Source organism: Sciurus carolinensis, chromosome 2 (genome assembly GCF_902686445.1).
Source record: "Sciurus carolinensis chromosome 2, mSciCar1.2, whole genome shotgun sequence".
Taxonomy (NCBI): Eukaryota; Metazoa; Chordata; class Mammalia; order Rodentia; family Sciuridae; genus Sciurus; species Sciurus carolinensis.
In genome coordinates this window covers 67,931,178-67,943,865 of record NC_062214.1, presented here as the reverse complement: position 1 = coordinate 67,943,865, position 12,688 = coordinate 67,931,178, and the positions used below count along the sequence as shown (strand labels likewise).

General features: G+C 37.2%; 1 protein-coding gene across 2 annotated transcripts in view; it reads left to right on the top strand.

Moving 5' to 3' along the window:
• Cers3 (ceramide synthase 3) overlaps window positions 1-12,688 on the top strand; it is a 101,206-nt gene that overhangs the window by 19,329 nt on the left and 69,189 nt on the right. Inside the window, exons 2-3 of one of the 2 annotated variants that reach the window (XM_047540129.1) lie at window positions 3,321-3,394; window positions 5,579-5,752. In XM_047540129.1, coding sequence (XP_047396085.1) covers window positions 5,580-5,752 — 173 coding nt within the window. In that variant the 5' untranslated portion in view covers window positions 3,321-3,394; window position 5,579. The remainder of the gene's footprint in view (window positions 1-3,320; window positions 3,395-5,578; window positions 5,753-12,688) is intronic. The other variant, XM_047540128.1, reaches the window with a different exon arrangement.

The following is a 12,688-nucleotide window of genomic DNA, read 5'->3' as shown; positions in this document are numbered from 1 at the left end:
GGTCTAGTGGACACTTTTATTCTCTCATCTGGGTGAGCTGATTTTTCAGGGGAGTTTTTGTTTTGTTTTGTGGTATTGGAGATTGAACCCAGGACCTCGTGCATGCTCTATAAACATCTTATCACCAAGCTACAACCCCACCCCTTGTTTTTTCTTTTTAAAGCTTGCAATTTTTCTCCCCAGGCAGGAAGTCATATACTTAAAAATCATGCTGAAGTCAGAATCTGAGTATAGTCTTTCTTTCAGTTATTTGTTCTTTTGGGTTTGAAGACACAGGCTTGACTCAGGTGAATTTGGGAGGTGAAACTTAAGCCCAATGAATGAAATAATAGGGAGCTCTAGCATGAAGTTCAGGATCCATGGATTAAAGGGGGAAAAGGTTAAAAAGTGATGAAGCTGAGGAGGCATGCCGACTTTTTGTTTTCTTTTTGACATATAATTCACAAACTATACATTATTTAAAGTGGGAGAATCAGTGTTTTCTAGTATTTTCATAGAGTTGTACCACCAATACCACACAATTTTTGAATTTTTTATAACCCCCTAAAGAAATGCTATACTTCTTCTCAAGCTGTTACCAGAGTTCTAGGCTAGAGGCTAGACTCTGGGGTCCCAGTGAATCAAATCTGACCACTCACCCCCCATCCAAGTGGAAAATGTAGTGGTGAAAAGCCAGAAAGAAACTCTAATCAATATGGCTATACTGGGAAGGCACAGTGAGATCAAACATCTCAGCCCTGTCTTTGGGGTACTGACATGAGCTTTAGGTTTAAATAGAGGAAAGAATTAGGGCAAAGGGTGAGAGTCATGCATAATTGGTCAAATGGTGGTCTGGTTGATTGTTATCTTGGATCTAGTTCTGCAAGGTGACTCTGGAGAAGTCATTGCTTGAGGGGACAGTCTCTACTCCCTGCTGAGGATGTTTATCTCTCATGCCTCTGATCCTGGAAGAGGACAGCTCGGTTAGGGGGCAAGGAGGCTGAACTAGAGGTTGAGTCAGGACAGGGTTATGCAAGTTCATGCCAGTTTTCCTTGTGCTTGCATATTGCCCTTGTATGTTCTAATCATGCTGTTTCCTACATCAAATGTCTGGTTAGCATCTTAAATCTCCACCCAGGGTGGTGTGCATCTTACTGTTGTAATGGGGCTAGAGTCGTTTCTCAGTCACCAAAGTGTTTAATGCACATGCTTCCTACAGGAGTGTTTCCTTCAGATATCTTGTGGTTGTCCTGCAGTTTTGGTTTTTCATTAACCAGTTAGAAAATGCAAGCAAGGACAAGACAGGGGGGCAACACAGGCTGGGCTGCTCAGGAGTTGCTTCTGTGTTCCCATAACTTATGGGCATTTCTCTTTTGAAATTTGGCGTTCTCTGTGTATCCCTAAATTCCTATCTCACCATGAGGTGATTGCTCCTGTTTGGAGGGCAGTCTCTTCCTGGGATGATTAGTCTTCAAGGTTCTGCTGTTCCTGAAAGGTGTAGGGCAATGACTGGAGACATCTAGGTGTACACCACTCTCCTAGGTATACATTGTAAAAGCTGCAAGTCAAATGTCTCTGTGTCATGGGAGAAAACATGTCTCTGAAAAAGGGTACAAGAAAGTTCCCAGAGAGAAGAGGGAACTTGACTCAGGACCAGTGAGGTTCTTGGCATATGTGACAGGAAAGAATTTCAGCACAAGCCAAAGGCATAGGCGAGTTTATTTAGGAAAGTAGATACATATTCAAAAAAGAATGGAACCTGTCTCAAAAGAAACGCCTTTGGAGTAAAGCAAAGAATACACACTCAAAGGCAAATGTGGACTATCCACAGAGGGAGAGACAGCAGACCCTTGGTGTTGGGTGTTAATATGTATAGATGACTGGTGCTAGGGCCTGGATTTGAGGTGGACCCAGGGTAGAGTTACATCATTTCCTGTTGGCTTTCCCTGTGCTGTGCATTGCCCTTATGTTACAAAGATTTGGGTCAAGGATGCAAATCAAGGGTATGGGCCAAGGGCATGTTGCTGAGAAGTGGCAATTGTTTATGGGTGCTTTCTGCATTTCAGTGGTTTATGGGCACTTAATTTGAGACTCAGTATCTTTTCCTTAATTCCAAAATTCCTATCTCACAAGCATATCTTGAAAATACTCTTGCCTTGGGTGTCTTCAGCTTTGAAGGCAATGGATTACCAACTTTAGATAAACGAATGATTCATCAAGATATGCCAATGTACAAAGTTAAGCAGAAATCTGATTCAAACTTTAAGGTAAAAAAGAAGACAGATACAAAATGAAGGCAGAGATGCCAGTCTTTATCCTGCTTTTAGGTACCCATTGTGCATCTGCAGGCCCAAATGAAGAGTCAGCGTTTCTACCAAAAGCAGCTTCTAATTCTATAATAAAGTCACTTCCCATTCCCTTCCAATCACACCTCTCTCACCCCAGTCTTAGGAACATCTAATCTACTTTCTGTCTCTGTGGATTTTCTTATTCTAAACATTTCACATACAACATATCATATAATCTGGCCTTTTGTGTCTGGTATCTCTCTCTCTCTCACTCTCTGTCCTCTCTCGTGCCACTTAACCACTGAGCCACATCCCCAGCCTTTTCTAATTTTATTTTGAGACAGGATCTTGCTAAGTTGCTTGGGTCTCACTAAATTTCTGAGACTGACTTTGAACTTGCAATCCTTCTGCCTCAGCCTCCCTGGCTGCCAGGATGACAGGCATGTGCCACCATGCCCAGCTTGTGTCTGGACACTTTTAGGCAGCATAAAATTTTTAAGGATAATATGAGTTGTAGCATTTATCCTTTCAATTTTCTTAAGTAGTACTAGCAGTAGAATTGCTAGGTCATATAGTAACTGTGTATTTATCATCTCCAGGAGCTGCCAGGCAGTTTTCCATAGGAGCAGCACCATTTTACATTCCTACCAGGAGTGCCGCAGCATTCCAGTTTCTCCATGTGCCACCAACACTTGTTATCTTTTTATTACATCCACTAGTGGGTGTGAAGGGTATTTTTGGGTGCGGTTTTGATTTGCATTTCTCCTGTGACTAGTAATGCTGAGCATTCCTTCCTGTGCTTATTGGTCATTTGTATATTCTTTTTGGTGAAATGTCAGTTCAGATCCTTTGCCTATTTTTAAATTGGTACTTGTCTTTTTATTTCTGGAATTGTAAGAATTACATATTTTAAACACGAATGCCTTATCAGGTGCATGGTTTTCAAATTTTCTCCAATTCTGTGGGTTGTCTTTTTATTTTCTTGATGATTGCCATTGAGATGAAAAAGTTTTAATTTTGATGGAATGCTGTATTTTTTCTTTTGTTGCTTAGGTTTTGTGTCATATGTAAGAAGGTTTTGCCTAAGCCAAGGTCACTGAGATTTATTCCTGTATTTTCCTTCTAAGGTATTTATAACTTTAGACTTTATATTTAGGTCTGTGCTTCATTGCTACTTAATTTTTGCATATGATGTAAAAGAAGGGATTCTTAACACTTTTGAAGCTGCAGTAATTGATGTTTGGTGGCAGCACATGAAGGAAGAGTGAATAATGTAGATTTATTGATTTATTCTCAGTTTGAACTACATTTTCCAGGGGGCTGTCTTCAACTCTTTTTTCTATCTCCTTTTAAGTGTTTTTGGCTATTGTGCATTACAGTGTCAATGGCTTTCAATACATCTTGATTCAATGTTTGCGTATAATGAACAAAGAATTATTTATAGTGGTAACCCCTACATAAACATTATAAGCCAAGATCAAAATGGGCACAGCCTAAACAATGAGATTAAAACATCAAAGGGATATTGTGAATTTTATATCTCCTCTTCATCCCCATTTCCTGGCATATTCCTACAACATCTTGGAGTCTCTGAAGGGTCAGTATCTTTTTGTATGCTAATGAGTTCACTGAGGGCAGCCTCAGGATGGGCTGAGCCCAGCAAAGACCCTACCCCTGACAACCTTGGCAGAAGGTGGAGAGTAATGGTTAAATCCTTCACTAGTGGCTAATGATCTATCTATTCATTCATGCTTATGTAATGAAGTTTCCATGAAACCTCCAAAAGGATGGGGTTCAGAGAGCCTCCAGATGGCTGAACATGTGGAACTTTCTGGAGGGTGGTGCTCCCACACATAGCATGGAAGCTCTGCCCAATGCTTCTCTTTATCAGCATCCTTGATAATAAACCAGTAAACGTAAGTATGTGTTTCAATTAGCAAATTAATTGAACCCAGAAGAAGGTTGTAGGAATCACACATGTATAACCAGTTGCCGGAAGCACATGTAAAACACCCTGGGCTTTCAGATTGGCATTTAACGTGGGGGCAGGATGACAGTCTTGGGACTGAGTTCTCAAGCTATGAGATATGACATTATCTCCAGGCAGGTAGTTTCAAAATAGAATTTAATTGGAGGACAACCAGTAAGGGCCCACTGCTGCAGAGCTGCTTGCTTGCTGGTGGGGAGAAACACCATACCTTCTGGGATCACAGACGTCTTCTCTGTTGCCTGTTGTGGTGTGAGAGCACAGGCAAAACACTGCTTTTTCTACAGAATCCAATTCTGTTATTCTGTACTTGACCATAGTTCTTTCTCTTAAGTCTTATATTCCCTCATCTCTAGCTTTCAACCTTTTCTTGCTTGGTTTATTTCCCCTTCTTATTCAAGACATCTCGAGGACCATCTATTTCAGTTATCTTTCCATGACACTGCCTGGCTGGGTTCAGTGCCCACCATCTTCTTCCTGTAGCACCCTGGTATACCCTTGTAAATATTTTTTATATTGTACCTAAAAAAGTATGATAAAGTCACCTGTTGACATCTGCCTTGTCTACAAGGCTATTCGGTCCTCAAGACAGGAACCTTGTCTTATTCATCTTTGTGACCTCAGTGCCTAGCATAGTACTCATAAGTAATAGTCTCCAAAAATAGTTAATGACATGGACTAATTTGAATTCCTTGTAATATTTCTTTTAGGAAAATTTTTACGGTACTAGTGAAGACTTATACCTGCTCGGAGCTTTCATGTGCTTGACTTTTAGTATTTGAAGTCATAGAAAATTAAAAATTAAAAAATTTGATATCCTGGATGCATATAACAGGAAAATACATACCCCTGATATTCACGTGTGCTGCCAAAAGTGTGAACAGTAGTATGCTAAACTTTAGTTTTCCACTCCATAGCCAAATTGTTCTGGGAGTATTAAAAGATTAATTCTTGTTTTATGCAGAGAGGGGTCATGAAACCCATTAAGTAAAAATACTCCAGGCTGGGTGCAATGGTGCATGCCTGTAATCCCAGAGACAGAGGAGGCTGAGGCAGGAGGATCACAGATTTGAGACCAGCCTGGGCAACTTAGTGAAACATAGTCTCAAAATAAAAAGTAAAAAGGGCTGGGGAAGTAACTCAGTGGTAAAGTGCCCCTGGGTTCAATACCCAGTATGGTGATGATGATGATGATGATGATATAGTAGTATTCCATTTTTGCTTTATTTTCAAAATTAGTCTGGTTTGGAAATTTTGAGTGAAGGTGCTCAGTGTTTCTTAAGTGTTGATTTGGCAGTCTAATGTATTCTTTTCACTTGTGCAGAATGTTTCAGATGTTTAAGGAATGGTTCTGGCTGGAACGATTCTGGCTTCCTCCAACAATACAGTGGTCAGATCTTGAAGATCACGATGGACTCGTCTTTGTCAAACCTTCTCATTTGTATATGACGATCCCATATGCTTTTCTCTTGCTGATCATCAGACATTTCTTTGAAAAGTAAGTAACATTGTGTCTTCCTCATTCCCCTTCCTTGCTCCAACCCTAGAATAATAAATTCTTAGATCTGGTGAGGTCCTTAATGAATCTCTTGTTGGAGATTGCCACTAATGGGCTGAAGACTCTCAGGGAGAATTTGTGCCATCAGTGCACATCAAACATAACTTAGAGGCTGACCAAGAAAAACTGAGGAATGTGGCTAGCACTGTGTGCTTCAGTTTACCAGTAAAGAAGATTGAGATCAAGGCAGGTTAAGGGTGAAAGGACATGATCAGCACACATTGTATGCATTAGGGAAATATCACAGTGAGTTCCATTGATTTGTAAAATTAGTAAGTGTTAATAATAATACTAATAAAAGGCAGATAAAGGATCACAGAGTTTATTAGTGTCAATGACCCTATGGGAACCCAGTTTATCATCCACTATGTGGGAATGTCTGACAATACATGTACTTTCCCAGAGGGACAAGGTAAGAAAAGTCTGTGACTCAGGAATGAACTCTCATTGTAAAATGCCAGTAAAATAACAGAACTGGCTCATTAAAGACCAAACCAAATATTGCTGCACAGTATCACTTATCTTAAAGGTTTATTTAAAGGTTTTATAGCTGTCCTTCATCTCAAAGTATAGGCAAATCAAAGAAAAAATCAATTCACTTTCTCAGAAAATAGTAATATTCTTTTTCTTTTTGTTGATTTAATTTAAATAAATATTTCTTTCAATCTTTTAATTAAAATTGTACTAGTGTTCTGATAACAGGAAATAAATGTCCATTTATAATCTCTGTAGTTGTCTCTGTTTCAAAAAACTGTTATTAGTATATTAATTTATTTGGAACAAAAATAATACTTAAATATCAAGAGCTGGAAAAACTTAAGACAAACTCTGATAAGAATCATGTTGTCTGAGATTAACTGCAATACAGAGCATATGGTTATAGCCATTTGTAGGGTCTTTATCAGGAGAATTAGTTTGATCAACTCTATTTCATGGACTTGCCAATTTCTTTTTTTCAAATACAACTTCACTTAGGCCAACAATATGCTGTTGCTATTGGAAGAAAAAGTCCCCGAATACCCTTAGCTGAGCACATTTGAAAATGTACTTCCTTTTTAGCAGTTAACTCTACTTTTTACTCACAATTGGATTTGTCAAAAAATGTATAAATAAATAAAGCAGCATTTGCCACTGAACTTCAAATAAAGATACTCTTTACTATCCTGAAATATTTTTTTTCTTGCATATATTTGGTTATCTTGAATTTGGCAATCTGGGTCTATTACTTATTTCCATCCCAGATTTTCCTACATTTCAGTGGCAACTTCATTTTTTACAATTCAATCAGGACAGTGATCCAGAAAATTATTTTTGTTGCCAAAATAGCACAGCTGTGGAGGACCAATTTGTTATGTTTTGGTCTTGGCTTCTCCAAGAACAATCAGGAAGAAATTCCTAGAACCACTTTGTTTTTCTTTTCTCAAGGGATTAAGAGTAATCTGAATCTTCTTTTCTATCTCCTTGTAACTTTTACTTCTAATAACTCACTATTAGCTTTGTCCATTCTGACACTACAGAAAATCATGTACCATTCCACCAATCTCATATATCTCTTTTAGTACAATAGAAGGAAGGAACATTTAACATGGGAGAGAGACCACACTTTCTAAAGTATAAATACATTTGTTTCAGGACTTCCATTATCATTTGTAGTAGATTAAGCCATTCATATCATAAATAAATATTGCTTATACCTTGCATTTGACAGGAACTTATAGTTTAAGAGGTATAAAAAAATCATAATTGATGATCTCAGTCTTCAGGTGAGGAATGAAAAGAGAGTAGCCTGCTTGGGCTCACAGGTAAGTGAGGAGTAGATCTAGGACCTGAACTCACAGATACTACACCAGTCTCAGGGTTGTTGGCTTTGTTTTTCTTTTTTCCCACTTCTTGGACTTTTACTACTGATAACAGAAGAGAGTAAATGAATATCTCTGGGGAATAAAGAAGACATATTTTAAAGAGATGATTGCAACGTAAACTTTTCTGAACTGTCTAAATCTATAAATTTGACATTGTTTCAGCATATCCTATGATATATTGTCACAAGAAATCTTCTTTTGTCCTGGACTATACTTCCTACATCTTCACATTGTTTGACGTGACCAGGGGTTTTGATATGGCTGGCTCATTTTTGTCTTCTATTCCTAGCTAAGAGCCTTTTAAGATCAGGAAGTAATATTTCTTCCCAGAAAAGTAAGAGTGGAGAGAAAGAATTGATAAGAAAGGAACAAGAACAAAAAACAGATAATTTGAAAGTGACTGACATTTGTTTTGTATTTAGGATTTCCTTTCTTTGCATGTTTTAGTTTGTGGCTTATATTTTTATTTATCTATTTATTTTCAAGACCAGCAGTTTCCAACCACTTGTCTTCTCTGCATTCTTTTATGTGTTCAAAGTGTGACTGAAAGATCTAAACTACTCAGAGTTTAGCACTTATAGGATAGACCCATCATCTCTGAGTAAATTATGGCCCTGTAAGTCCAAGGCAGAGGTGAGATAATAAAATCAGAAGGTCACCTTTTCCTTGTACTTGATTGTTTAAGGTATAGATTCTCCACCTCTATCATTTCCACTCAGCACTGTAAAGTCATGATGGGACAGAATGTTCTTCATTCTTTAAAGAAGGATGGGGGAGGTGGAGTAAGTCATCTATAGCAATATAGGAACTTAAAAAGTGTTGTTACTGGCTGTGCAAATAAAAATAGTCTCAAAATTGGCACATTAGAATTGAGTGTTATCTGAGATCTGCCTTGCTCCAGATATTTTGTTCTCACATATGGAATTCTGAACAACCCTGCTCTGCTCACAGAGCCTCTGAATCCTTAGGGACTGGAGTCAATCTTATACCAGTAGGCTATTGTATCTGTTTAGGAGAAGTATTTAAAATTGCCATACTTAGTATGTGCCTGGTACTGCCCTCCTTTTATTCTATAAAAGAATATTGAAAATAAAGAGGGAAGTCTGGGAGTGCTAAGCTTTTGGCTGATGGAAGACTGGTATTAGACAAAGAGGGGCTGACTGATGTCTGAACAGGGTATCTAAAGGCTCAGTTCTGCAGTACTACTGAACTTAAGGGACTCATTCCCTGCTAATTAATCTAAGTTGGAGTGATTTACATGAAAGAAGTGTATCATTCATTTTCCTTCCTCTGGACTTTTTCCTACCATATTAATAAAATGAAAGTTTAGTCAGGTTAATCTCTAGAGCTAAGACTTAAAATTTCCCTTTCAGCATCCGTTCAGCTTATCATATAGTTACTGTGTGCTTCATTCTTCTCTCCTTTTTCAAAACATTTTTAATTAAGTACCTATTTATTTATACTTATATAAGGTGATTGACTTTCCTCTCTCTCTCTCTCTCTCTCTCTCTCTCTCTCTCTCTCTCTCTCAATATTGAGGTTTGAACTCAGGGTACTTTACCACTAAGCCACATCCCCAGTCCTTTTTACTTTTTATTTTGGGTCAGGATCTCACTAAATTACCTAGGACCTTACTAAGTTGCTGAGGCTGGCTTTGCACTTGTGATTCTCCTGCCTCAGCCTCCCCAGTCACTGGGATTGCAGGTGTGTGCCACCATGCCCAACAGGTGATTGATTTTCTATATTTATTTGAAAAGAAAGGATAGAACTGAATTAGATTACTGTATTATATACTTTCTCTGTTCTATTAAAAATGTGATTTCTCTCATTAAGGCTATGAAGAGAACCATATTTCTCTTTCTTGTTTAAACCGATAATTTTTATTTTTCTTTGTTTCTCATATCAGTATTATAGCTTCTTATGCTTATCTTTCAAATGATCTTCTAGAAAGAAATGTTCTACTTCATTTGGCTTCAAGATTGATTTCAATCCCTGATAGTATGAATTTAATTGCCCCCCCTAATTTCTTTATTTCTAACATCTGAAGAGATAGCACTGAGTCAGTGTGATTCAGAACACTACCATATGAAACCATTCATATGTATTATTTTACTAGTAAAAACAATGAATGTTTTCACCAATAGAAATTTTCAACTAATAAGTTGGATAAATGAGCCAATTTTATTATTTTTCCAAAATCCTGCCAAATACATTTTTTGAGATTTAGTTAATTTTAAGGATATCTTAGTTTCTATGAGTTGGGTTTTTTTCTGCGGGGGGACTTTTGTGCCAAAGGGGTATTAATTAACCATAGTCTTCAAATCACAAAGACATAACACATTGTCATTGGTCTTAATAAGAGCTCTTTTGACTGATTTAAATTGCTTTTTCCTAATTGACTTTTCATTCCATTCCCTACTCCCTTTCTTCTCCCTGCTGTGTTCCAATGTATCTAATGGTCCTTTATTTGTGTGACCTAGGAAAACATGTGCTTTACATGCATGTGTGGTCAGTTGACATAAATGGAATGGCACTAAGACCTTATTCTTTTGTAAAAAGTCCAACACTGTGTTTTATAATCTATCCACATTGCTGTGTACATCTGGGGTGCATAATTAGCTTGTTTTTATATGTCTCTGAAATCCATGGACCATTTCCAAAGGACCTTAGTCCATCTGGAAGTTGAACAGACTTATACACTGTATCCCATTATCTTAGGAGATTTTTCATTCAACTCCCATGGATATTAAAAAATGAATAAAGGGCTAAATGATCATTCATAACGTAAATGTCCTGAATTTAATTAAACACAGAAACTCTCCTAATAAGTACTAGAATAGAGTAGACTTGGAAGAAACCAAACTTTATCAGAACTGAAGGAACAATAGAGATATCCCATTATTATACAACATTGACTTCATCAAGGTTTTATTTATGTAAAGTTCATCCAAAATTTGGTGAATTTTGACAAATGAATACAGTCATATAGCCATCACCGTGATTATGGTATAGATTTCCATCAGCCAAAAACTTCCCTTTACCCTTGTTTAGTTAGTCCCCTGCTAGCCCCTGATAATCACTGATCTACTTTCTATCACCACTATAATTTTGCATTTTCTAGGATTTCCTACAAAGGAAATCATATAAAGTATAGTTGTTTGTGTCTGACTTCTTCCACTTAACATGATGCTTTTGAGATTTTTTTCATGTTGTAATGTGTATCAATGGTTCCTTGTTATTGTTGAGTAACTTCAACATATAGATATACCATTATACAATTTATTTATGGTTTAATTAATTGATAGAAATTTGTGTTGTTTAGACTTTGGGACTATTACAAATGAAGCTATTATGAACATCTGAGTATAATAATATGCTTAAACAGGGCCTGGAGTTGTGGCTCAGTGGTAGAGCACTTGCCTAGCATGTACAAGGCACTGGGTTCAACCCTCAATACCACATAAAAATAAATAAATAAAATGAAGGTAATGTGTCCATCTACAACTAATAATTAAAAAGAAGACTATGCTCAGGCATTTGAATTTGTTTCTCTTGAGAAAGAGCTAAAAATGCTTGCTGTCTAAAAGAAACTATGAGAGTATTTCCATACCCTGGGTGATTAGTCAGTAATAAAAAGAAATGAGTTACAAATCTGTGCTATGGCATGGATGAATTGCTAAGCAATGAAAGAAACCTGACACAAGTAGTCATATATTATATGATTCCACTTAAACCAAATATCCAGAAAAGGCAAAACTATAAGGATATAAAAAAAAATTAGTGGGTTTCCTAGTGTAGGTTCAAGAAGGCAGAAGGAACCAGTAAATATGCATGAGGGATCATATCGGGGTGATGGGAATATTCTAAAAGTGATTCATGGTAACGTATAATTTAGTAAGTTTACTATAAAGTCATTAATTTACATACTCTAAAGGGTTTAATTATATGATATATAAAAATGCCTTAATAATTATTATTTACCCTTTTTTTGTGGTACTGGGAATTGAACCCAGGTCCTCGTGCATGTTAGGCAAGCATTATATCTCTGAGCTACAATCCCTGTCTTTTTTATTTTTGGTTGAGGAAAGTCTCACTAAGTTTCCCTGCCTGGCCTCAAACTTGTAATCCTCCTACCTCAGCCTCCCAAAGAGCTGGGATTACAGGTGTGTGTCACCATGTCTGGATAATAATTATTTTTTTAAAAAAAGATAATGTAAATGAATGAAAAGGCAAGCCATAGACAGGGAGAAAGTATATGTAAAACATGTATCTTATAAAGGACTTAATTTCAGTATATATGAAGAAATCTTATAACTCAGTTTATCTTGATTTTAAAAATGGGCAAAAGATTTGAGCAAATACTTCATTAAAAAAGCCAATGAGGGGAGCAGAACAGAGTTGGAGCTTTTTCAAAGCATCATTGCTAGAGAATTTTCATTATCTGACATGCCTGCTAGCTCCCTGGATGACATTTCTAAGAAGGCTGTCTTTATTAGACCTGACTCAGCTCACCCAGTGAAAAATCTTTTCTTTGGGGATGTTTACCTAAAATAATCTGTGGCAACTAATTAGTTTCATAACTTCATTAAGCAATGAATAATAATCAGAGCAAATTATAGTCTAGTGGAAAAGCATAACATGAAAAGCTAAGAAATGAAGTGTTCATAAGGGACTGTGAATATTTTTGAAAATCCAGAAGGCCACTTTTAAGTGTAAAGATTCGGGCATGTCCATGGCTCGGGAAAGACCTGGGAAAGCCCTGAACTCTCATCTCTGAATGACCTTGAGGTTCTGTGTAATCAGGGAGCGTAGACTAAAGCATAGTTATCTTGCCCTGCTGAATGCTGAAGGTGTGCCCCAACATGCACACAGAGCCACTTAGTAAAGACTTTGAGACTTAATGGTTCTAGGCATTTAAGGAAATCTATGTCTAATCCTTAACTGACTTCTAAGCTAGCCTAATTGAGACTTCAGTGCCCACACATGACAAAGAATGAGTCTACAGTATAGTTTC